Source organism: Crotalus tigris, unplaced genomic scaffold (assembly GCF_016545835.1).
Source record: "Crotalus tigris isolate CLP2741 ecotype Arizona unplaced genomic scaffold, ASM1654583v1 scf7180000024115.3125172, whole genome shotgun sequence".
Classification (NCBI taxonomy): Eukaryota; Metazoa; Chordata; class Lepidosauria; order Squamata; family Viperidae; genus Crotalus; species Crotalus tigris.
Genome location: NW_024100392.1, coordinates 541,702 through 567,494, shown reverse-complemented (window position 1 = coordinate 567,494; position 25,793 = coordinate 541,702). Strand labels below are relative to the sequence as shown.

General features: G+C 36.1%; 1 protein-coding gene across 3 annotated transcripts; it reads right to left on the bottom strand.

Moving 5' to 3' along the window:
• Window positions 1–1,692: 1,692 nt before the first annotated feature.
• On the bottom strand, window positions 1,693–25,062 carry TTF2 (transcription termination factor 2). Of its 3 annotated transcripts, none has more exons than XM_039322442.1 (23): window positions 24,846–25,062; window positions 23,618–23,729; window positions 22,941–23,027; window positions 22,768–22,834; window positions 21,053–22,015; window positions 20,360–20,486; window positions 19,867–20,022; window positions 19,439–19,596; window positions 16,814–16,895; window positions 15,552–15,662; window positions 15,040–15,190; window positions 14,300–14,402; window positions 13,305–13,495; window positions 12,750–12,903; window positions 11,820–11,911; window positions 9,880–9,956; window positions 8,708–8,850; window positions 8,442–8,612; window positions 6,463–6,515; window positions 4,226–4,379; window positions 3,005–3,087; window positions 2,200–2,274; window positions 1,693–1,924 (listed from the first exon to the last, which is right to left on the bottom strand). In XM_039322442.1, the coding sequence occupies exons 1-23, from the start codon at window positions 24,871–24,873 to the stop codon at window positions 1,780–1,782; spliced, it is 3,483 nt and encodes a 1,160-aa protein (XP_039178376.1). In that variant the 5' UTR covers window positions 24,874–25,062; the 3' UTR covers window positions 1,693–1,779. The 3 variants fall into 3 exon arrangements, with proteins under 3 accessions (XP_039178376.1, XP_039178377.1, XP_039178379.1); XM_039322443.1 differs by lacking the exon at window positions 24,846–25,062 and adding an exon at window positions 24,698–24,839; XM_039322445.1 differs by lacking the exon at window positions 19,867–20,022.
• Between the last annotated feature and the right edge of the window lie 731 nt (window positions 25,063–25,793).

Sequence of the window (25,793 nt, the reverse complement as noted above, 5' to 3'; positions counted from 1 at the left end):
AATCATACATAGTGAAGGAGCACATTTAAAGGACCACACCCTTCTTAACATCAGCTTTTCATATTACTGGCTATTAGTGTCTTGGATTATTCAGCTATTGTGCCTTCCCCTCAGCTGATTTTTCTGTGGATTTCTCACAAAACATAGCGGAAACTGGAGTTGCCATAGGAATGTATATAACAGCTTCTATATCTATCATTAACTAGTACAATTGAATAAAAAAGCACTCATTGCTATTGAGACTTGCTAATCTTATCAGCATCAGGATGATCAGTCCTCATCTGAACATTGAAGAATACTTGAGCCACATTTGCATGCAGAAATGACCATCTTTCTGCATTTCTATCTACAATGTGCTTATTTATTTATGGCATGTATAAACAATCTAAAGCAGGGGTAGTCAACCTTGGCTCTTTTATGACTCGTGGACTTCAATTCCAAGAATTCCTGAGCCAGCTTAGTTTAGCTGGCTCAGGAATTCTGGGAGTTTAAGTCCACGAGTCATAAAAGAGCCAAGGTTGACTATCCCTGATCTAGAGACTAAGAATCATATAAGAGCTACAGCAAAAGCCAATACAAAACAGTAAAATGAAAGTACAATTATATAACAAATCCTATTCATTAAAATCACAATATGACAATTCAATTTCTGGTGCAGTAGCTCCAAGCATGTTGTAGCCTATGAATGTAGTATATATTACCAAAAACGTTTTCTGAATTTTCTTGACTTTATAGACAAGGCATATTGTGGGGGCCAGGATGGGAAACAACGGCCGTCTGCTGAACCCTGGTAAGACAGAGTGGCTGTGAGTAGGGGGCTCCTCTGTATCCAGGGATTTATCATCTTTTGGTCTTGGATGGCTTGCACTGGCTCAGGTAGACCCGGTGCATAATCCGGGATCACGGCTCCTGCTTGAGGAGCAGGCAGTAATTGAGGCAAAGAGGACCTTTGCCAATTGGTGTGGCATACCAGATAGGCCCCTTCCTGGATCAGGAGACCCCCTTAAGTCACTCGTGTCCTAGTCATTTCCATATGACCATTGCAATGTTCTTTACATGGGGCTACCCTGAAGAATATCCAAAGCATCAGTTGGTGCAGAGTGCAGTTGCACAAGCAATCTTGGGTACCCCAGGGATGACACATGTAACATCTTTGCTGCATGAACTACCTTGGGTGCTGGCTTTTTTCTGGGTCCAATTCAAGGTCTGGCTTATTACCTTAAAAGCCAACATGATATGGGGTCATGTTATCCCCATCACATCAGTCCTTCCCATTTGGCCAAGCAGGGAAGGTGTTACAGACCTCATCAGCTGAAGAATTTGGCAGGATAGGAAGAGGGCTTTCTCTGCCACTGCCCCCACCCTGAGGAACATCTCCTCCTTGAGGTGAGGTGGGGACACTCTCTCCTGGCCTTTCAAAAGAGTTTGAAGACCTGGCCCTGCCAACTCACATGGGGCTCACAAAGTAGCACGCAACCCTGGGGGTGGTTGGCACCTTAAAGCCCTTCTCCTGCCTTTTATTTTGTTTCTACCCATTTACTTCTACTGATGTACCTGCACTTTTAAATGGTTTTTATGCTTTTAGCTGAATATCACTCACAATTGCTCTGAAAGTGAGATGGGTGGTAACTAAATTTGATAAATAAGTAAGTCCTTCTTTTCATGGAATAGTATTTACACATAAAAAAGAGCTGTAGCATAATAATATTGGCCATTTTATTAAAGAATAGCGAACTTTTCAAATTCTTCAAGTGGAAGAAATTTTTTAAAAATGAACAGCTAAATGCCAAACAGAAGTCTGAGATCAGCCAGAGTCAGCTTGGTGAAGGACTCTCCTTTTCCTGATAACACCTTCTGGGCTAATTCTTTTTTCTTGGTTTGCAGCTCTGAGATCTTTTCTTCCACAGTTCCTTCACAGACAAATCTAAACCCAAGCATAATATACAATTAGGTCAGTCTTTAAACCATCATTCCTATAAATTCTGACGCACTGCCAGTTGGTTTTCAGCTAAGTGATAATTCTTCACTGGATCAAGTGACTGAACTAGTTGAACAATCTCAAACTGAAATTTCTACAATTCTTTAAAGATAGCAGTCAAACTGAAATAATTTTACCCATGCAATTTTGAGCTCTGTACTTGACACAATTCCTCGGTCAAAACTTATAGCAATGATGTAAGACATTTTGCGAAGCACTACCTATGGATCTTAACATCCTTCTGCTGCCCCATCCGATAAATGCGGTCACAGGCTTGGTCTTCTAATGCTGGATTCCTGAAATTTAAGGAAAAAGTAGCAAACACTTATAACCAACAACAAAAAAAAAGTGAAAACAGAACCAAATTTCCCTTTCTACCTTGTTAGAATCATCTTTTTCTTAGAAGAATCAGTAATAGCATCCATCATTTTTCCCAGTATCTATTCATCTGTCTCTTCCTCTCTATTCGTTCTGTTGCACAACTAGTATTCTGTTCAATGCAGTTAGTATGTAATATGGAAAGAGTAATGGATAGTAACCCACTAGCAGCTCACCACCTGGGGCAGCAATTAAAAATAATTTAAAAGTCAGATGGTATAGTAGTTAAGGTGCTGGCATAGAAAACACTAAGCTCTCTTAGGAATGAAAACCATTTAGGGGGCTTCAGCCAGTCACTCACTCTCAGCCAAACCCATTTCAACAGAGTGTTGTATGGAAAACAGGAGCCAGTAGCTTTAAGTATGTTTGCCATGTTCAGTTGAACAAATATATATAAAATAAGGCATGATGAAAATATAATAATAGTTCAGAAGGTAATTGACAAATATAGGGAGACGGTAGATTCATTTCATTAAGCAGCCAACAAGTATAGATTTAACATGTTATTTTGAACGGCAAATGACAAAAAGAATTGACATAATTTGGGAACCTCAATTAATAATGCTATTACTTTAATCAGATTTAATTATTGTAACTAGAAACAACATATTTTTTCTAATATGGAAATAAAAAGCTGCTGTATCTTACCAGTGCATGTCTAGAAGGAAGAGGTGGTTTCCTCCAACCAGATTAAGGCCAACACCTCCAGCCAGAAGTGAAATCAACAAAACCTATGATAAGAATAAGAGGGATTGTTGGTTTATTATTTCACAAGTTATTGATATACTATATATTTAAGGGCTGATTTATACTGCCATCCAGATGTGTATTATAATTTGGCTATGATGACTGGAAATATTGAGAGTTGCAATCCAATACATCTAATGTGTCAGGTTGGAGGAGATATAAAGCAAAATTCCCACAAAGTACACTAAGTTACAAGGTCTTTGTCTTAATAATGTATAAATCAACCCATTAAGGTATAGCATTATAAGCAAACTAAGACACAAAACTCTTCTGACTTAAGTTAAAAGTCTTGGTTTAAGATCAAGCACAAATGCAGTCAGTTAAGTTCTAAATAGATGCTTTTCTTATTTGCTTTTCTAAATTCAGAGAACACTCTCTGTAGAACTATACTTTTGGAAAAAAACATACAATTATATATAAGAATATTGCCACTTTCATGTGGAAAGGTGGAAATCACTTTTCACATCAGTTCTTTTGATCTTGCCTCTTAGAACAGGGCTATCTATTTCTCTCCTCTGCATTACCCTAGGAATGGCCCCACTGAATGCAGTGAGATTTTTGTAACATGGACAGGAAAACAGGAGCCAGTAGTTTTAGGTATGTTTGCCATGTTCAGTTGAACAAATATATATAAAATAAGGCATTTTATATATTCAATATTTATATATTCTTCACTTCAATGCAGGTTGTCATTGATTTGTAATAATTGATTTCATCTATAAGAGCTTTAAATTTGATTGAATGGACAGTCATTCACTATGACTGTAATAACTTTCAGAATGCAGATTTCTAACACTGCATGAAATACCAAAACTGTCTTACAAAAAGAATGAGTGGAAGGCTTTCCTTTTACTTGCAGTTCAGATTGCAGATTGAGTTGCAAAGTGTAATCTATCCATCTATCATTACAGACAATTCTAGCAGAGTAGTTAGGGAAAAGCCTTTGAAATCAGTCACTCTAATATAAAAATCAGATTAATTATTTTGCCAATAGAGTAGTCAGTTAACATTCCAATTGCTATTTTGTGCAAAAAAATAATTTGGCAAATACTTAAAATTAGAAATAGTTATTCCGAAGCAGCAGCAATGAAAAATAATTACCTTAGAGCGCTTTTTTCATACCTTGATTCCTTTAGGATTGTTGTTGAATTCTTCAACGATATCCATCCTCTGTTTTGGGTTCACTGAACCGTCCACTACGGCATGTTTCAGGCCAAGCTTGTCAAGATGTATTGCCACTATTTTTAGCATACTTGTCCACTGAGATACAACAACACTATAAAGGTAGAAAAGAAAGCAAAAACAAAGTTGTTTCTGGTTCAAACTTTTATGTTTCAGTAACAAATTCACCCATCTTCTTCAATATACACAAAATACTGGACAATTTAGCATAACTGGTGTAACAATAAATGTAATATATAAATACAGACTTCTGTAACACAAAGGAAATGGCTATTACAATGCTGGGGGGGGGGGAAATGGCATCTCAGCTAAAAGCAGATCTGATAATTGTGATGGAATGAAGTGCCAGTTAAGTAGATAATTCCTCTCTGCACAAGGGGAGCACGCAAGATCATCCACAAGTGCTCCACACTTGGTCTCTGGTGGGTTTAGAGTTCTAGGAATCAAGGGAATGGGCAGCTGGCTCATAGCTGGCACCTTTAAAAAGACATTGGGTGTGCATATTTCCTTTTCTAATCACTTTTGGAAATTGCTCATTAACTATTTTTCAGCTATTAAGAACCTTTGGATCAACAGGTTTTACTATACCAGGTGAGTTTCCTTCAATGTCAGAGAAAGAAATTTTAAATACATGTTTAAGAATGAAGGGTCCAGATGGATTTGAAATAAATTATAAGAATACCCATGGGAAAATGCTTTTGTTTTGAATTCTTTTTTTTAAAAAAATGAGCTAAGATGATTAGTCACTATAAGGACCAGAAGGAAATAAAAAATTAAAGGAGAAGAACACTTAAATTTTACTGACTAATAGAGGACAGCAACATATTTTAACATTGGACATATTAAAGGTTATTTTTGAAGAATGGACTCAGAAGTTAATTTAAGAATGTCTGTCTCTATAAATAGACTGAGTTTAAAAAATGTTATGGAAGAGGAAAAGGTTTTACTAGACAAAATTGAGACTGATCTGAAAGTGGATTTAGAAATGACAGGCCATAAAAATGATATAGAAAAATATTATACACTTGAAATACGAAAGAAGCCCAGTGCTGACTTAATAATTAATAGGGTTTTATATATATAACAAGCCGAGACAGAGACTTTGATATTTTTCCTATACTGGATTTACTTTGCCAAAGCTTTGAACAATCGAGAAGGGACAAAGCAAAAATAAAAAGAAATCAGGTTCTAGGTCATTATTTGAAGAGACTAAAGATCAAATTGCTAAAAGTAAAGGAGGGAATATAAAATTGGTTTATTTGGTCAAGGTTAAAATAGACGTTGATATGTCTGATAACTCTTAATGGACTTTTGCTGATTAGAACTGATATGACTAGGTTTTAAAGATTTTATAGATAAGAGATGGGGTATGGAAAGAGACTGTCTGTTATATTTTAAGAGAAGTCAATAAGTTATTAAAATTGTTTACATTTGATGTGATGAAGTCATTTCATTATATAGTTCTTTTTCCTTACTGCATTCTTTATTTTACTTTATTTTTCTTTTTCCTTACTGCATTCTTTATTTTTTCTTTTCTGTATTTTCCATTATTTCTTTTTTTAATTAATTTTTACTTTTGTAATTGTACTTTTTAATAAAAATACTATTAAAATGTTTATTACATATTAACATTCAAAAACATTAGGAATACCACACATGAACACCCTCTTAAGGCAAATATCTCTGTGTTATTCTACGGCTAGTCTTTGCTTAACAACCACAACTGGGAACAACAACTCTATCACTAAATGATGTGCTCTTTAAGTGAGACATTACATGGTCATGATCTCACTTCTGCTGTGGTCATTAAGCAAATCATCCATGGTCCTTAAGCAAGATATCACAGGATTGTAACTTGAGATTTTATTGCCAGTTTCTCCACTGATTCTGCTTGTTGGAAGCTACCTGTGAAATTCCCCATGTGATTTGAAGAGGGGCAGGTGTGGCCTTCTTGCAAAGCTTTCCAAAGCATTGCAAGAATACAGAATGCAGTTTAGGGAAGGATGTGCATGGCCAGCAGTTGCCTCACATAGGGCCAGGCTGAACAAGCCTCATCAGCAGACGGAGAAAGAAGACAGCAAACATCAGCTGGGAGCAGCAAGGCCGGCAGAGAGGAAGGTAGATGAGGTGTTGTGCTCAGATACTGAGGTGACATTCCTTACTATGGTTATACTTACCATTTTTGAGAATAATTTTGAATTCCCTTCAGTTCTTCTAATAGGTGAGAAATCTAAAAGGATGAGAAAGGAAAAAACACATAACAATGAGCCTGCCCAACATTAAACCTGTTTAGTTAGAAGTAGGTTCCCCTGCGTGTAAAGCCAAAAACTGGAGATTTATTGATTTAAAGCATTTTTATTTTGTTCTCATCTGAAAATATGAGCGCTTAAATGAGCTTAAATAGGTCCAATAGGAAAGAAGACTATTTCTCTACTAGGTTTACTAATTTAAAAAGGTAACAAATGAGAAAGGAATGGAGGGGAAAGAAAAACAAGCTGAATAAGTAACTAGTCCTTAAAAATGTATAATTGCAACCATCAATTTGAATGCAAGCTGTTTTGAAAAATGCATTTTTCAGCAGAACTACTCACTTTTCTACCTGTACTTCAGCCAACCTTACATTTTCTATCGTAATTAGAGAGGACTCTGGAGCCAGCTTAGCTACGTACAGTCATATAACTCAAATAAAAAAGACACACACACCCATCCTATTTTGCTGCCTGAAGCAACTGAAGTATTAAAACAAAATGGTAATCTATTTGACTTTTCTCTACGAATACAAATACATTATTTTAAAGCATGGATACACAATCTTGCTTCTGGGTTAAAAGCCATTTGTGAATGAATCAGGACCATAATGAGAAAAGTATGTAAGATCAATGCAGAAAGTAGCATATTTTATTTATCTGCATTATTTTTACAAATAACGCAACACACTGAACATATCCAACATATTTTCCTTATTTTCCCCACAACAACCCTGTGAGGTGAGTTGGTCTAAGAAAGAGTGACTGGCCAAAGGCCATCCTGCTGGCTTTCATGACTAAGGCAAGATTAGAATTCATGATCTCCTGGTTTCTAGCCTGGGCCTTAACCACTAGACCAATGGTTCTCAACCTTTTTAATGCCATGAACCCCCAACTGGTCGTAAGTCGAGGACTACTCAACTGGTGCAGCACTGTTTGCAAAATGGGACTTTTGGTGGGCTCAGCAGGGCAGAGACAGCCTGGACAATTCCTGTTGGCTTTTGAAAGCCAATAGAATTAGACTCTATTCAAGAGAGTCTATTCTATTGGCTTTCAAAAGCCAATAGAATAAAAGGGAGTAGCACAGCTAAGGAAAAGGGGGAAAAAAATGGCGGACTGCGTTTGGCGACCCCCGTGAAATGGTCGTTCGACCCCAAATGGGGTCCCAACTCACAGGTTGAGAACCACTGCACTAGACCAAACTGGCTTTCAAATGCAAAAAGCATATGCAGCATAGAAGCCATTTTTTCATTTTAAATTGCAACCATATTTCAAATATGCATTTTTTCATCTCACCCCATGCCATATTTCCTCATCTTATGCATTATTAGAATCTCTTTAATTAACTTTAACTTATCTAGGAGTCAATGAAGACACTCAACTGCACAAAATTTTATTTAGTTAAACAAACAAAAGTAAAATTCCTTTAACTAAAGTACTGGGGGCACCTGACAAAGAACCAGATGCCATACAAATGACTCAGTAAAATCCAGCTCCTTGCCATATTGAGCAGCAAAGCATGCACAAACTCTTTAGCCCCTACTCAGGTGAATACAATGCTCTGCACGATGGGGAGTTGATGAGGACTCCCAACTGAACAAAGTTCTACTTGGTTAAAGAAATCAACATAAAATTCCTTGGAGACTAGCCATTCAAGATGGCAATCAGGAGTTTGAAATGAAGAGTCAGTGCTGATGCAGAGCATGGAGTCAAAACTACTGTAGTAAGACACATATCTCTCCCCATAAAGAGGTTCTTTAATAGCCTACTAGGAATGTAGTGATGGTCTGTCTGCATATTGATAAATATATATATATATATATATAAATAATCCTCTTTCCCTCCTTACTTCTGTTAAAAAAGACACCAAATCTGGAATTCCCTTGAAAGGACTGCAACTGTCTTCCTACCTTGGTGCTTTGCTTGGTCATTTCAAAAAGATCAGCACCAAAAGCTGTTCCAAAGAGATTCACCATTGAGAATGGATCACTGTTATCAGGTTCAGTCAGACTTAAAGCACTGAGTTGTTCTTCCATTGATAGAGAGATGCCTTCGCTATTCATATTAGCCTGGTCAAAAACCTGAAAGAAAAAGGATACAGCCAAGGATCCCCAATTTCTGAACTCAAATAATCTCCATTAGAAGGGATCAATAGTTGTAAGACTGCCATAGTTACCACTTTCAGCAAAGAAAGATGGCAGCAGCACTGACGAAGCCTCAGCAAGAGGGACAGGATGTGAATTGTGGTGGAGACGGGAGACCTATCTTTCACCATCTTTCCTGAGGAATCCTGCTGACACATTTTAAATTGCTGTGCTCCTATCAAAGATGAAACTGCATATGTATCAAAGACAAAACTCTCAGAACAGAATTTATTTCAGAAACGGGAAATCTGCTTTTTGAAAGCTATAATTACAGTTTGAGGGTGGGAGGCCAAACCAGTGGATAGGGGAATTAGGCCAAATAGAAAAGGGAAATAAAAATCATTTGTTTATGTGGAGACTGGAACCCTCCCCTAGCACACACACTTGGGAGTTGGGAGAAAGTTTTATTTGAGTTATGTCTCAATTATTGCAACAGTAGCTGCTTCCAAAATGGCGCCTTCTTCTAGGATGGTACCACATGGTTTTTGTATGGGAGTTCCCTTCCCTATAGGTGGTCTTCAGAAAAGTCAGTAGATTGAAGCAGATTGGGAGAGCAGAATGGAAGAGGCCCAAAGGTGTAGGATGCAGCCAGGTGGGCAGAGAACACAGAGTGTCTCAGGGGGTGGTGGAGGTCCTGGGATGCCTGAGATAGGCCACTTGTGAACTGGGGAGATGCTGCAGTGCTAGCCTAGGACAGCACCAGGCCTCCCATACTCCGAGGCATCCCGGGCTCTCGTTAACAACCACAATGGGGAGAGATGGGATTATGGTTGTTAAGTAAGGCGATCATGTGAATGACCACTAACAACCATAATTCTGGGATCAATTGTGGCCGTACATTGAGGACTACTTGTAATTTAAGGCTATATTACAATTTTCAACTATTTATACCTCAGTGCGAAAAAAAAAATTGCCCAGTTTCTGGCAACTGTGGCTAGAAAGAGCTTCATGGCATGTAAAAAGGTTTGCAGGCTGTAGAGTCTTGTGGCCTTAGGCTGCCAACCCATTGTTTATTTAAAAAAAAAAACAACCAGATGTTTCTTTGGATGTTTCTTCAAGATAAGTGTACTGTTATTAGAACAAATTACTATCTTTTAATAGGAAACCTGAGATTACAAAAAGAGCAACAAAAATGTGGAACAGCCTGATCGGATTCCTTTCAACACATTTCTATACAGAGTACAAGAGATATTTAATATCTTACCTTTATTAAATGGATTGTCTCCAGAATAGCTTGTACACAAAGTTTCCTGATGTTTGAGAAAGGACTGCAGTGTTGACCTAAATATCAAGAAGGCATAACGAAGCAACTTGAATTCAGTTCTCTTTCCCTATTTTTATACAAACCCAAGACAGACAAGCACAGAGATGGGTCAGCCAGCTAATCTGGTGCCATCAAGAAACCTCTGGCCAAAAAGAGAATGCAATTTATAAAGGGATTGATCACAAATCACTATAACAAACTCAAGATGAACCATAAATACCAACTGAAAGTATAAATAATATGAGACTTTTTCTGAGGAATATAACATGGAGAGCAAATGAAAATATTTCAAGTACAGGTAGTCCTCAACTTATAGCAGTTCAGGTAATGACTGTTCAAAGTTACAACAGTGACTTAGGACAATTTTTCACACAACTGTTGCAGCATACCCATGGTCATGTGATCAAAATTCAGACGCTTGGCAACTGACTCATTTTATGACTTTTGGAGTGTCCCTGGGTCATGTGATCACCTTTTGTAACCTTCTGACAAGCAAGTCGATGGGGAAGCCAGATTCACTTAACTGTGTTACTAACTTAACAACTGCATTGATTCACTTAATAACTGGGGCAAGAAAGGTTGTAAAATGGGGCAGAACTCAACAACAGAAATTTTGGGCTCAGTTGTGGTTGTAAGATAAGGACTATCTGTAGTAAACAAAGGAATTAACATGTATCATTTAGCAATTTCATATTTTAAGGAAAAAGCAGAGAATATGTCGGAAGCCATAACCTTTTGGAAAAAAACCTTTCAGGAGACAAAAAATAACAGTGGTGCAGACCCAGATTAAAAAAATGAATGCAACTATTTTTCTCTCATTATTTATTTATTGTATTCATTAAATTTATTGGCCGCCCATCTTAGCACAGGGTAACTCTGAGTGGCTTACAATATTAAAAGGTAAAACTATATAAATAAAATATTGCAAAAATATAAAAATACAAAATGAGACTGCTAAAAGAGGTGGAGGTAGCAAGTTGAGCGGGGGGTGGAGGAGATGGGATCTGATATTAATCTACAACTACCCGCAACACGAAGCCCCGCCTATGGAGCCCCAAGTCAATGGACAGAACCTGATCTTTAGGCTCTTGTGGAAGCTCAGGTGGGTTGGAGCCGACCTCACTATGGAGGGCAAGATATTCCAAGATCTTTCCCTAGATACTCTGTGGTAAATGTAGCTTCTGCCGAGATAATAAAAACACTTTTCTGAGAGATCTTGATACATTGTAACATAAAAAAGCAAAGTTCCAATCTTTTGGAATGTAGCAAATTCTGATCATTTTAAACCAATAGACAGAATTTAGGCAGAAGCTGTACAGTAAAACTGATCACTTTCAGTTCTAAACCTTACAGCTTATTTATATAATAATATTTGTTTTCAAAGCTCTTGTCTTTGTTTGGATGAAACTGTAAATATTGAATTAAATGCAAGAATGTTAACTATGCTATGAAAGATATACAAAATAAAAAATACCCTTTTATGAAATCATAAGTCTGAAAGGGTTACATTTAAAGGGAAAGCAAATACGTAGCATGAGAAAATGATTCAGGGGCTAATGTTCTTCATTATATCTATTTCATTATTCATGATTTAAGATATTCATTATATCTTCATTATATCTATACATCTAAACATCAATCTTTTGTGGGAATGTGTCTCTAAGATAGTAACTCTGCCATAAAGACAACTGATTTCTCTGTGCTTTTAAACAGACTGCACTCTACAAAGAAAACAGAGCAAGGTTAGAAACTATACAGAAATGTTTCTCCCAAGAAAGAAGCAGCACTGAAAATGTTGACTATAGTCTCAAAATAGAGCTAATCCCTGAAACTAAGTTAACAGATACATTTATACATTTATGCTCTTATAGGTATCACACCTTGATCGTTTGAAAAGTACATCATATACTGACTGTTCATCTTCAGAGAGTTTCAATCTGTGCACCTGAACACTGCGCCGAGGCAGAGATATCTAAAGGGAAGGAAGAACCAGAACAATTTTAAAGACTGTATCAACATGAATAGGTACTCAAAATTAATAAAGTAGAGGACTGTTCTGTCCTATAAAAAATCCAGACAACACATTTTTCATTCCACTCCCAGGCCTAGAACGTAGAGATGTCATGTGAACAAAATACTGGCACATTGTGTGCTGTTTTGTGCCGACAGAAAATACAAATCCCTGAAGCCCAACCAGGTAATAATACATCTAATAAGGAAATTTTTCACAATATTTAACATCTTAAGCATAGATTTACCAAAGCAACACAATAATAGTGTTGTACATAAATGATTCAGAAGTCTGTTGCCTTACCACTTTTTTCCCTCAAAATTCTATCAATAGTCAAGTATAATAAAACTTGGAGACCAGTAGCACATAATTTAAAATCTCAGTTTGGCAGAAGCAAACAATGTAAAAATCTTGCTTTCAAATATTCAATTTTTTAAATTAAACTTTTACCATTATGGGGAAGATGTGGTTGATGCTGGGCAAAAATGCTGGGGAGTGTGGAAGGGAGAGAGCATATATGATTTGTTCTACTTCCTTTTAACTATACTGTTACACAAAGCTGCTGTTTGTCACCAGCGTTTAAGTAACATTCAGTTTTTTTATACATGGAACTGAAGATGGGAAAGAGAGCATTTTTTCTTTGTCTCACAAAGAAAATTTTTTGAATGTAAAATAAAATTTGTCTAATTAATTAAAAAACTAAATATATTCTATTTTCACACTTGAGCAAGAAAAACTGTAATTCTGTGATCTATTAAAGAAAGCAGAATGGCAAAAATAAATGGAAAAATGTTATTACTAAAGGCTTGCCAGATGAATCAAGCTGGTCTTTACTTCTTCGTAGCAAGAGACTCTTGGTTAAAATCATCAATCTCTCTCCTCCTTTTCTTGTATTATTATCAACTTGGTTCTTCCATACCTTAAACTCATCAAAAGGAGAACAACGAAGAAACCTGTGGGTAAAAGGCAGCAAGAGGAAGGCAGTAGGGACAGGTGAGACACTGCTGTTGAGGATTAAGAGATCCAGAACAGAAGACTTTATATTTAAAGCTCTCTGCAAAATATAATTAACAATATATTAACAAAAGACTTGTGTTAGGCCAGGGGTCTTCAAACTTGGCCCTTTTATGACTTGTGGACTTCAACTCCCAGAATTCCTCAGCCAGGCACAAGTCATAAAAGGGCCAAGTTTGAAGATCCCTGTGTTAGGCTTATATTAAGTTAGCCTCTCCTTTACAATTAGCAAATCTGAGCATGTATGAGATAGAAAGAGGAAGACAACACCCATTTAAGAAAGAAAGAAGCATGCTTAACTTACAAAGCCTTTGCCTGCTCATTAATGAAAGTAACTTACCTAAGCAAAGAGTACATATCCAAGAGGTTGTTCTGAATGGGTGTTCCAGTGACAGCCCATCTGGCAGTAGCTCTCAGTTTACAAGCAGCTATTGAGGCCTGCACTTTGGGGTTTTTGATATTGTGGGCTTCATCCAGTATAATTCGAGCCCAGTGCATACATACTAGAGGACAGCAAAGAAATGACGTATCCTAGATAAATAGATTTCAGCATTAGCATCTGTGATGTTTGCAAAACTGCCAGCACATTTGCATTGAATGTATCAAGAATGTACATGTAAGACCATCTTTTCTCGATATACATGTTCCAAAATGTACTGCAATATTTTGAGATGAAGATATCAGAACATTAAAAGAAGTATGAAATTAATTGGATCCACAAATTTGTCTGAAAATTGTAGATTGGGTCAATATGTAATAGAACTTTTTTAAAGATCAAAAGTATCTTAATCTGAAACATTAAGAAACCATTTCACTCCTTCAATTAAATGTCATAAAGTTTACTTGGAGTGTGAAAGTAATTTTTTAGAAATTATATTAAAATAGATGTAAATAAAATTAATTTTTAAATTAAATTAATCTTTAAACTAATTTTTACTACTTGCTTTTGCACCATATAATTAAGGCTACATTGAGAATTATTTAGGTAGAAATACAGACAAGCCACAAAAGTCATAAAGATAATCCATTGAATTATAATGTGAATCTGTAACCATTCCAACACAAATCATTCTATATCAAGATTCACAGATCTATCTATCTATCTATCTATCTATCTATCTATCTATCTATCTATCTATCTATCTATCTATCTATCTATCCATCCATCCATCCATCCATCCATCCATCCATCCATCCATCCATCCATCTATCTATCTATCTATCTATCTATCTATCTATCTATCTATCTATCTATCTATCTTTAAATATAGTCTTTATCTCAACAGAGCAATTCCTTGTTTCTATTTTAAAATCAGTTTTGCACATTTCAGTCACCTGTGCTAGACAATCTTCAGCAACATCTATTTCTTCTTTTTGTATAGGAATTTCCTTGGCTAGAATACTGTAAGTAGTGATAACAATCTCATATTGAGAAAGACTGCAAAGAGAAGGAGACATAGTTGGTAAAGAATCTGGCACCTCAGAATTACCTTTCTGTTTTTAATTTTAAAGTTGATGAATAATAAGAATGACTGCTTTCAAAGTTGCTAATGAATGATATATTTCCATCCACTCTTTTCTTCCAGACATGGGGAAAGGAACAAACAAATCAGCAGGCAGCTGCTTCTAGTTCCACAACAAAATTGCAGGCAGTCCTTATGGTAGTTGGCACCATATTTTCATCAGCTTCACAAAGGTGTACTAAAGATGTATTAAAACTGCTAAGAGCAAGTACACAACTGAGTAGATCACACATATTTTTATATGATAAATTTAGGGTACTCCAGATCAATTTTCCAGGGAAACTTTGCATTTTGAAAATCCTTAGATATATTCCTGAAAAGCTCTGACAAAAACACTGTCTGTAGAATATGCTGAGATACTCATCACTAACTAATGAGGGCTGAAGATGACCGCCGAGATTGTAGGCCTAAGCCAGAGCTGAAATGTCAGTTTGTACTTTTATTCTTAAACAGCTTTAAGCCAGCCTTTTTTTTTTTTTTTAGTATCTCAACATATTAAAGCCACAGCATAGGGCAAGATACATTGCATCTTAAAACTATCTTTGCACTTACATACTAGCTTTCCTAATTCGGTTAGGCCCATGGTATAAGTATACTTTCAGTTTGCCATGTTTTACATATTTTTCCACTTCCTTTTTCCAGTGATGAATCAGAGATGCAGGACAAACAATCAAGGTGCCATGTGAAAAGGTATCAATAGAATCTGAAAATGCAAAAGTTACTAGGTGAAATGGGATCTAAACAAAATACCACAATGCATAATATGTCTCTTCAGGTTTCTGGCCCCTCACATTTTCCCTCCCTAACATCAGCTTTAGATCTTTCCTAATGGCCACAAATCATGGCTAATCCTGTTTGTGGAGAGAAGGAACTCTTTTCCTTAGGATTTTCCCCCCTACAATTTTAATATTTCACCTAATCTAGTGATCAGTGCTGCAATACCTAATTTACTTACAATAAATAGTTCATGTTCCATATTTCCTTTCTAAACAATTAACCAGAAACAATCCAATCTAATTACACTGTGTAAATGAGTTGACAGATAGTGATTTTTATTTTTGTACCTTGTTTGGACATCCAAAGCTCTAATTTCTTCTCTTTTTCTTTTTCTGCACACTTTTGGGCAAGGATGAGAGCAATCATTGTTAAAGTCTTCCCTAAGCCCATATCATCCGCTGAAAAGAAAAAAAATAGAATAAAACAAAAATATGGATTTATGTACATGGGCACCTTAACTCTCTGATTCATATTTGAGTCCTCATCTTCCATATGTATCCTGTTTTCCACCAATAATTATATATTTTCCTCTTTTATGTAAAAATAATTAAAGAGAAAAGAATGGATTAAATTTTATCTGGAAAAAGTGGCTAAAGTGCTGATTGGAGCTAAAACCAAATCCATTTCTGAGGATTAAAATTAAAATTTTACCGTAAAATATATATCCACAGAGATATGTGGAAATAGGAAAAGCTTGGTCTTTTTAAAAACTGAAGGGCAGAATTCAAGGAGGAACTTGTTGAACCAAGGTCTAAAAAGGATATTTAATATTGCTATAAACAGCTTCTGACAAACAGCAGGAAATTTAAAGGAAGAAATAGAGAGAACATAAATTTTCAATATTAAAAAAACTAGTCAAGTTTTTTTCTGGTCAATTGTTTATTTTCACTGAGGTTCTAAGCCTAATTGTGCCTAATTCTCTGAAAAAGATATTAAATTTGGTTGTCAGCTTTCTTCTCATGGCTAGACATGAAGGTACTTGCTTTATTTAGGATAGCCTGTGATCTGACATGTACATCGGGATCTTTGCAATATTTTTTTCTAAGATCTGGACAGAGCTCACTATTTACAACAAACCCGTTTCACCCTGTGATTCTTGGAGCATTATACTTTTATTGCATTTTTGTTTTTAAACAAAGCATGTTTGCATTTTGGCTATGTAAAGTTAGAATTTAGGACTTATTGTTTAGGTTGTTCAAAAAAATTAAATTTTATTTATTTTATCTCCTGTGAGATAGATTTATCTCCCCTGAAGGGGAATAGGTAAAGCTGAATCTTTCAGTCACATATGTACATTGCCAGGAATTTATCGCCCTCTTCTTTTTTTTTCTCTTTTGCATTTTGGCCTCTCAATTGCCAGGAGGGTTGCACAGGTTTGAAAGCTCACTCTCTTATATACACACTAGGGTTGGAGACTAGTAATGGCAGCATGAACTACCAAATCACTGTGCAGAACATGGGGCTATGATATGAAAACCATGAACTCTGGGCTTTCAGAGATCCCACCTTCCACCCTATCGGCACAGCTATTTTGCTACAGATATATTACCCAGAATTCCTCCACATGGCTTCTGATTCTCCCTCCACAAAAGCCAACTAAGGGCTTGTTTTTGATGCAGCAATAGAGAGATCTGAAAAAATAGAAAAATATGGAATCAACTGCTATCTTCTTACAAGATCTAATTTTATTTTGTATTTATACATAAATATAGCAAGTTTTGGTACTCTGTGGTTCTGAAGAATTCTTTTAAGGTCCACACTGGTCTAGTCAACCCAATATATTTTTGCTTACTAATGACAGACATCCTATTAAATGAAAATCGTAGCTTCTCCTAAAAAAATACTAACATGATTAATATTAAATATGTCCATTTTCTCTCAATTATACAATGGTCTCAAGAGTTCACCTCTCTATCTCAAGTATTCCAGAATAAAGAAATATCATGAACCCCACTTATAGGATTATTTTTATTAAATTGATTTAGAATAATGCCCACCCTGTAGATGAAATTTTAGGTGGCCAACAACATATCACAAATAATTTTTTAAAAATCCCATGGATATTTAGGATGCTGGACTGCATTTATCAATTTGTACTGTTAAGAATTTTAATTTTTCTCCATTGTATTAATTAAAATTTTATGTATTAATAATTTTGAGTTAAGGATGGGTAATACATGTAGTCCTAGGTTAGCAACTACAATTGGGACAGTCAACTTATTGTGCTTATGTTTTTACTTCAGTTTTCCTTTCCTTTCCTTTCCTTTACTTCAGTTTTCCTTTACTTTACAGACCTAAAAAGTTCATAAATGTAAGGACCGGGTAGTTAAGTTACTTTTTCATCACTATCATAGCTATGAAGTTTCACCAAACAATTGCTAAATACGGACGTGCGTGCGTGCGTGTGTGTGTGTGTGTGTGTAGAGCAGAGTTGGGGTGAGAATGGGGCCAGCTGAGAGGCTTTGCAGGAGCCCTGCCGATTAGGCAGGAAAATGAGGAGCTCCGGCAGCTGCCATGGGTCTGGCAGCAGGGTGTGGCTCGGAGGGAAGAAAAAGGAGGAGGAAGCCGATAGAAGGAACAGAGAAGGCTTGGTGGAGCTTGCCGTTCGGAGCCAGCTGATCGAAGAGAGAGTAAGAAGCTGAGTGAGAGAGAGAGAGAGAGAGAGAGAGAGAGAGAGAGAGAGAGAGAGAGAGAGAGAGAGAGAGAGAGAGAGAGGTAGTAGCTTGCCAGAGCTGTTTGCCTAAAGCAGGCCAGGCAGAGAGAGGGTGAGAGTGGCTGGTTGGAGCTGTTTGTTTGAAGCAGGCCAGGCAGAGAGAGAGAAAGAGAGAGAGAGAGAGAGAGAGAGAGAGAGAGAGAGAGAGAGAGAGAGAGAGAGAGAGAGAGAGAGAGAGAGAGAAGGGTGGGGAAAGTTGAAGTTTTATTGTTTCCTTCTCTTTCGTTGCGGGCAGAGAGGGGAGTTTGGGGAGTTTTAATTCTTTTCCCTCATTGGAATAAGTTAGGCAGAGGGAGAGTTAGGGAAAAGTTTGACATACGTCTTTTAGTGGGAGGTAAGGGTTTTTTTTTCTTTATAGGATCAACTGGGGGAGATAAAAAGGGATTACATGGAGTGAGGTCAGGGAAGGGTGAGGAGAGCGGACAAAAAAGGCCTCTGCCAGCACCAGAGATTGGTTGCCATCGTTCTAGGCAAGTTGTTGTCATCAAAGTCAGATTAACATCGTCCTGGGAAAGTTGTTGCCACCAGAGACTGGCTGCCATTGTTTTAGGCAAGTTGCTGTCACCAGAGACTAACCGTCATTGTTCTAGGCAAGTTGCTGTCACCAGAGGCTATATAATATCGTTCTGGGCAAGTTGTTGTCATTAGAGATTGACTACCATCTTCCCTGTAAGTTCTTATTGCCTGAGATCAATCATCATAATCACAAGTGAGTTACTGTCGAGAGACAGCGACCATCACCGCCCCATGTGCATGGCTGCCGATCGTGACTGAATACCACCATGTTACGTGCCTTGTTAGGCGGAGGCGCCAACGTGAGAGACCTCTTTGGGCTGGTGGCCACTTGGAGGGGAGGTTGGGAGGGTCCCTACAGAGGTGGCGCTACAAATAACTTTTTGTTTTTCCATATAATACAAATATATTGCTCAAAAAAATAAAGGGAACACATCCTATAGGGTTTCTTATAGGATGTGTTCCCTTTATTTTTTTGAGCAGTATATATGATATGAATGATAATTGCTCAATATAACCAACTTTATGCAATGGATTAATGATAGAAATAATGCATACAGACAGAAGTAGCATTAAAATTAAGTTTATGAAATAAATATGCCATTTGTTATGTTTTGGATCATACCATCTCTACAATTTACTAAAATACATAGATATTTAATGCTGGTGTTGCAACACTAATAATTTTATGAGACTCTTTAACATTAGATGCCTGCACAATTTCTAAACACTCTTATCGGAAATGAAAACAAAGCTTTAGTAGGCTTTATTGAATCCAGAATATTGTAAGCAAACTATTTAAATCCCATTTTCTCCTCCTTTATGCAGAAACTGATCTTGAATTTTAGGGCACTTTCTGAATACTCGTTAAGTGGCATTGGTGACATATTGATTGAGAACATTACAGAAAGTAAAGCTTTATAATTTTTTTATTTTGTTTTCACTTACTTTCAATTCAGGTGGATCTTCACTGACCGATTTCTCTGTGGGGCAACATTCAAGAGATTTGTGGAGCTGATTAATTGCATCACTTGTAGCATTTTGTACTGCCTGAAGTTGATCATTAGTCATTGGGCCTCCATAAAGCATCTGCCTTTTGAAATCATCTAAAAATCAATTAAATAAGTTATTCAATTAGCAACTTTAAACTTGTGCTATAGTGATTAATATAGGACCAGTCTTCAAATAAATGAAGACAAGGCCTTCCTGAAAATGTTATTCATGGAAAATGATGAACAAAAAACTATATTGCATTTATGCTTTTTCTTCTCCATTTGTAAACTTAAGAGTCAATTAAATGAGTTTTTATTTCCATCAATATTAAGCATATATTCCACATTCATTTCTGATATCAGTACGGTTATCCCTTTCCTCACATATTTTTAAAAGTATTGATCCCAAAGGAAGACTAGGCATAGTATTCTTCTGGAAAAACTGTGGCTCTTTCCCTGTGACAGGGCCTGGCTTCATTAGGTTGACTTTGGTGAACAGATCGGGCTTATGCTTCACAACTGCTGTTCTGCAAGAATTGGCTGAAATATAAAGAAAATAATTTTGGCTGTCTTTTCTGGATAGGGTAATTTCAGAATGCAAATGGAAATGGCTATCCTGCTAATCACATGTCAACTATGACTGCATTCTGTAACATGGATCCAGCTGTTATATTAGTGATGGGCACAACTCAAAAATGTTTCTGACTATCTAAACAGCTTTCTGGTTCCAGATAATTTAACAGCAAACATCTAATGCAATATTGCTCTGCCTGCTTTCCAAGGATTTATCTCTGTATCCAACTATTGTGGAAATATAGTTAAGTGAAGACTTAAGAGAAATTGCAGTGATACCAGTTGTGTTATTAAAAAGGCTTACCTTCCATTGTACATTCTTCTGCTTCCAGGTTAAAAGAGCTAAGTGCTGTTTCTAGTTCCTGCACTTGCTTTAATAATCGTTCACCCTTATCTGGGAGAGCTTGCACATTCACTGTTTTCAAAGTCCTCTATAGGCAAATTAAAAAAGGGGGTGTGTGGAAAGAAGAGAAGCTATATTATTAATTACTTACCAATAAGCCAAGTCATTTAACCTACTTTTATTTTCTCCATAGGTGGAATAATTAAGAACTATATAATAAATGAAATGTATTTATAAAAATAATGGTTAATTTGCCCAAACTCCTATTCATGTCTATGTTTCCCTTCCTCTCACTGTCTGTTAATCAAGGAATTACTGCTTGGGCGAAAAGACAGCTTCTGAGTGAAGAAAAAAAGGGTAAAGCAGTCACGTACTTTGAGCTCTGGTCCCATGTATTACTTGTTTCAGCTCTACCTACAAATTTAGCCTTCAGCAGATTATTCCTAAGGGAATGCAACTTATGCTTTCATTCTCAAGTGGACCACCTAAGACCTTTCAAGAGACTGCTCGGAACTGTAATTAAATAACCTTTAAATGGCTTTATAGCCCAATCTGCCTTAGCAGTTTAGTACAGACTAAGAACCTAATATTTTGATACAGAAAATCTTTTGGTTCACTGAAAAATTAATACTTAGATGCAAGAAGAGATTAGACCTGTTTCTGATTCAACTGAGATGACAGTTGACAGTGAAGAGTTTTGTTATCCATACTGTTAGTCATCTGCAAAGAAGCTACTTCAGACAATATAGAAGGCAATTTTTTCTGAATGCAATCCTTTCCTTGCTGGGAATCAATTGCTTGCCCAACAGATGATTTGAATGACACAAGTGTTTCTTGTTTTTCACTATCCAAATGTTTCTCTGTACACTTTTGCTCTTCTGGAGTTTTCCCCCTCTGAAATAGTATTGGTGTTTTTTCTATATTGTCTCCAGCATGTTCTACTGAGAAACTTCTCGGTTTCTGAAGAGTCACAAGCTCTTTGGATACCAGTGTTTTTTCTTTTGTTTTCCAGTTGCTATCTGTTTTCATTGTTACTATTTTGCTTCTATAGATTTCTGATTCATTTTTTCTAAGTTTCTCTCCATTAATAGGTTTTATGCTTGATGTGTGGCAACTGAAGCTTGACAATGATTGTTTTTGATTTTGATTTTTCTGCAAATCATGTTCAGTAAATCTCAAAGATGAATTCTCTTGCATGTGGCTAGAGGAAATCTCAAATCTTTTGCTAGAATTACTTTTATGTCTATCCAATATTTTTGTGCTTTCAGTCAGAGGCTCACTAGGTTTTATTTGAGTTTTCGTTTCTTCTCTGGATAAACTTTCAAGTTTGTCTTCAAAATCTTTGTTTTTTATGTGCATGGTTGATGAAAATTCTTTCTTAACAGGCAAAGTCTGTAAATTGGGCAGCTGTTCTTTGTCAGAGATCTGAATATCTCTTTTCTGATTTTCTTTTTCTCCTGAATTTCTGTCTCCACTGTCATTCATGGGTTTGTAAGAAAATTGCTTGTGATTCCTGTTTGAAACTTTAAATGGGTTTCTTTGATTTTTATGATCACGCAGCAATTCCAAAGCATGCTGAGACTGTGGATTACCTGGCAGTTCACTGGTATTTGAATCCTATAAAACAGCCACATGATATATTAGTATACATTTAAATTAGAGTATTTGTTCTGGGTTTTTTTAAAACATACAAATACCTTAATTTTTATATATCTTGCAAAGTCTCTAACCATAATAATAAGAAACAGTAATTATTGATTCATTCATAAATTATGCAGGTATTATTGTATAATGATTTTTCTACATTATGTGGTTCTACATTATTATCCCAATTCAGACTATTATAATCAGCCCAATATTCTCTCATTTTCTTTTCCTTTTTTTTCACTATTACCCAATTCCAAAGCAATACAATCTGTTGGAAATCCACAGTTATAAATACTTCCTTAGTGAATATTTAGATGAGTTTTTATCAATATTGTCTTCAGTTTTCACTAATATCCATAAATATCTTTAACATAACATTTCTTAATCAGTATAAACTAATACTTTAGTTAGATGCAATGTGAGAAATCCTATTATGAAATGTATGCACATTTATTAAATTCTAGTATGACTCTGAAATCTTTAGATAGTTAAAAGAGTGTGCAGAATACTTAAGATGAGAAAAGAAAATATTAGTTCCTTCCAAAAAAGCAAAATTTATTCTGCTTTCTATTTTTTTTTTAGAACTTCCCATAGTTAATCTGGAATAATAGTTCAGATCATGATGAATAGAAGAAGATAGAGAAATAGTAATAAATCAAGTAACAAGAGCTTAAGATTTCTAATTGCTATAAAAATGTAAACCTTAAATAACAATGGTGTACCTGCCAGAGGACATTTCCACACATTTTCTTCCCTTCGATTTTACCTTTACTGCATCGATAAAACAATCTAGTTTAGAAAACAAAACATGGATTACCACACTGGGTATAAATGCTGAGTATTAATTAACTGATGGTATTATGTCAAAGCATCAAGTGTCCCTCTGAAAATATACCTGTGCAAGTCTGTTTTTGCTTCCTTAATCAAAATTTGCAGTTCCACTATATATTCTTCATGCACCAAGCAATGAGAAGGAGAAAGACTATGGAAAGAAAAGGCAATTATTTACATAAATATTTGTCACAGAAAAAATAAATGTAAATGCTACCTCAGTAGTATCAAAGATGGTGAAAAATATTTAAATCTGACTACCCTCTCAGTATTATAAGGCGGGTACAAGAATTAACATCCTTCTTCTATCTTTGGAACAATCACTTGTAAATCCAGGTACAGTAAAATGTTTTATAAAAAGGGCCTGAAAAGCATAGTAAAATGTAAAATAAACAGCACAAAAATCTATTAAAGGCTCAAATTGTTTAGAATATTTAAGCCTTTAATAGAGCCTTTAAGCCTCTGCAGAAGCAGGCAACTAACATTTCAACTTCAAAGAAGATATTGTATAATTATGGCACAAATGTATTTTCCAATGATACCTTTTTGTCACTCCAGCTAAAATTATAAACTAAATATATAACTATTTCAGTTATGAATGGATATAGCATGCTACATATTTAGAAATATTTTTCTATATTAAAAGTGGCACAGTAATTACTTTCTGATAAACAACTGTTGAACAGTAGGTGAGCAATTGATAATTCCCCAAGCTTGATTTTTTTTTTAAATTCAACTTACTCAGTGGGGAGCACAAAGTCACATGGCTCCTGATTTTGGACTCCACAAATATAAAAGCTTTTGCCTTTATTTGGGCCATCTCGGTTTCCAGTCTTCAAAAAACAGGGAAACTCTGAATGGAAAGGAAATGAAAGATATGAAGTTTAATCAGAGATAGAAAAGTACCAAGCTAACTAATTAAAAAAAAACTCACTTCAACTATTCAGAAGACTCATATATCAATTTTATCTTTTCTCTGTGGTTCTTAGAATGGAAAATGCTGCTTAAATTATCAAGCCCAGCCTACTGAGGTCAGGAACCCAAACTCTTAACTTTTCCCTCCAAATGTCTACTAAGACATATTGAACACATTCAATGAAAGGGAGCAAAGCACCATACTAGTTAAATTAATTCTACAATCAAACTGCTTTTAATAACTTGTTTTAAATTATCCTATGATTTAACAGACATACACAAACTGAAATTTATTTTCTGGGTCTGGCTTTCAGAAATAATTGAGACAAGGCTGATGGCCTTTTCCTATATAACATCCTTTAGAAACTTATTGCTATCAATAACCCCCTCCCCAGGATTTCCAATTTTACTCAGTTCCCCATTTATCATCTTGTGAGCAGAATTAGACTGAAAGAATAAACAGACAAGGACTACCATGCCTAGTGTTACAGAAAAATATTTCTATGCGCCATATGATGAATATAACTCTTGAGGATTCCTGGGAACCTGCTTTTTGCTCTATTTGTAACAAAAGGTACCCTCAATTTCTGAGCTGTATTCTGTTCTATATGAAATTTTTCAACTACATTATTTTAATCCCTTTTTAACAATTAAGAATTCCCTTGATCAATATCAGACCTCCAAGGTCCCGTCCAACTCTGTTATTCTCTTATTCTCTCTTATTCTGCTTATGGAACTATGTGTGACTAGGAAAGGCTTTTACTTTCTGTAAATGGGGGGGAGGAGGCGGGAGAGAAGAGGGGAACCATTTATTGCTACAAATTAGGAAGCAAATGTTTTGTGACCTACTCTAGAAACCAAATCGTTCTTTAACTTGCATATTTATGTATATATTAATCCGCCTGCCTTTTTTCTGGCACTGCATAAGTAGCTCCTATAAGAAAAACTGCCTGGGGAACAGCCCGATCACCGGCGTAGAATTTTACAAGCCATTCTTGACACCTCAATCAAGGTCTCTTGCTCAATCACCCTGTCCACCCTCCTACGACCTCACCGTGAACGGAGCACAACACTTTCTCCATGGTTCACTCTCTAAAGCTCTCTAGGGATTCCCTTCAGAGAAATCAAATCTTAACCGGTCAAAAGGGAAGGACTCTCTCTTTCCCGGTAATCGCCAGGCCCACTTGGCTTCAAAGCTGCCAATCCCCTTGTTTCCTTCCCCGGGTGGAAACCATCACAATTCCTCCCGCCTATGAAAAGCCGAGTTTTACTCTCGGAGCACCGAGCTAAGGAGTTTTTGTCCAGTTGCGGAGGTCATACGAAAGTCTCCGAGTGAAGAAACGAGCGCAATTGGTCAGAGAGGCAGCCAATGTTTTCATACCTTGCTACTTTTCGCATTAGCGCGAAAAAGCAAGCTCAGCCAACTTAGCCTTAGAACAGTTGGGTAAAAAGGGTAGCGCCCCCTTGGCAGTTCAATGGAACAGGAATTAATTAATAGAGAAAGTCAAGTCGTGATGTCGTCTCTTGCTTTTCTATAAATAGGAATGTCCGTGGAATTCTGGTCAAAAGTTGTTATAATCTGAATTAATGTTGGCTCCTGTCCCTAGTTTTCCCTCTTTAGGTTTTCTTTAACACAGGCGCATATTTACAATAGCTTCATAATTATTCTACCAAGTAATAATAATGAAGCCATTTAATCTAACACTTATGGACAGAATACAAAAATAAAACACAGGTTATTTTTGAATGTATTTATTTTATTTATAATTTTATAAATAATTCTGAGAAGAATACACAGTACTGAATGGGCCCATTAATTAAATTTGTTTTAATAGAACAAGTATCAACAGCAAAGTGAGATTACATCCAAATGTACATGAGACAATGTCAAGACAAACATGAACTGTCATTGTGACATCTGATGCAAATCAATAGTGATTTCATGTCAGGTTGTATTGCTCACTTTGCAGATGCCTCAGTAATGTTCTATGAACATTCCTGA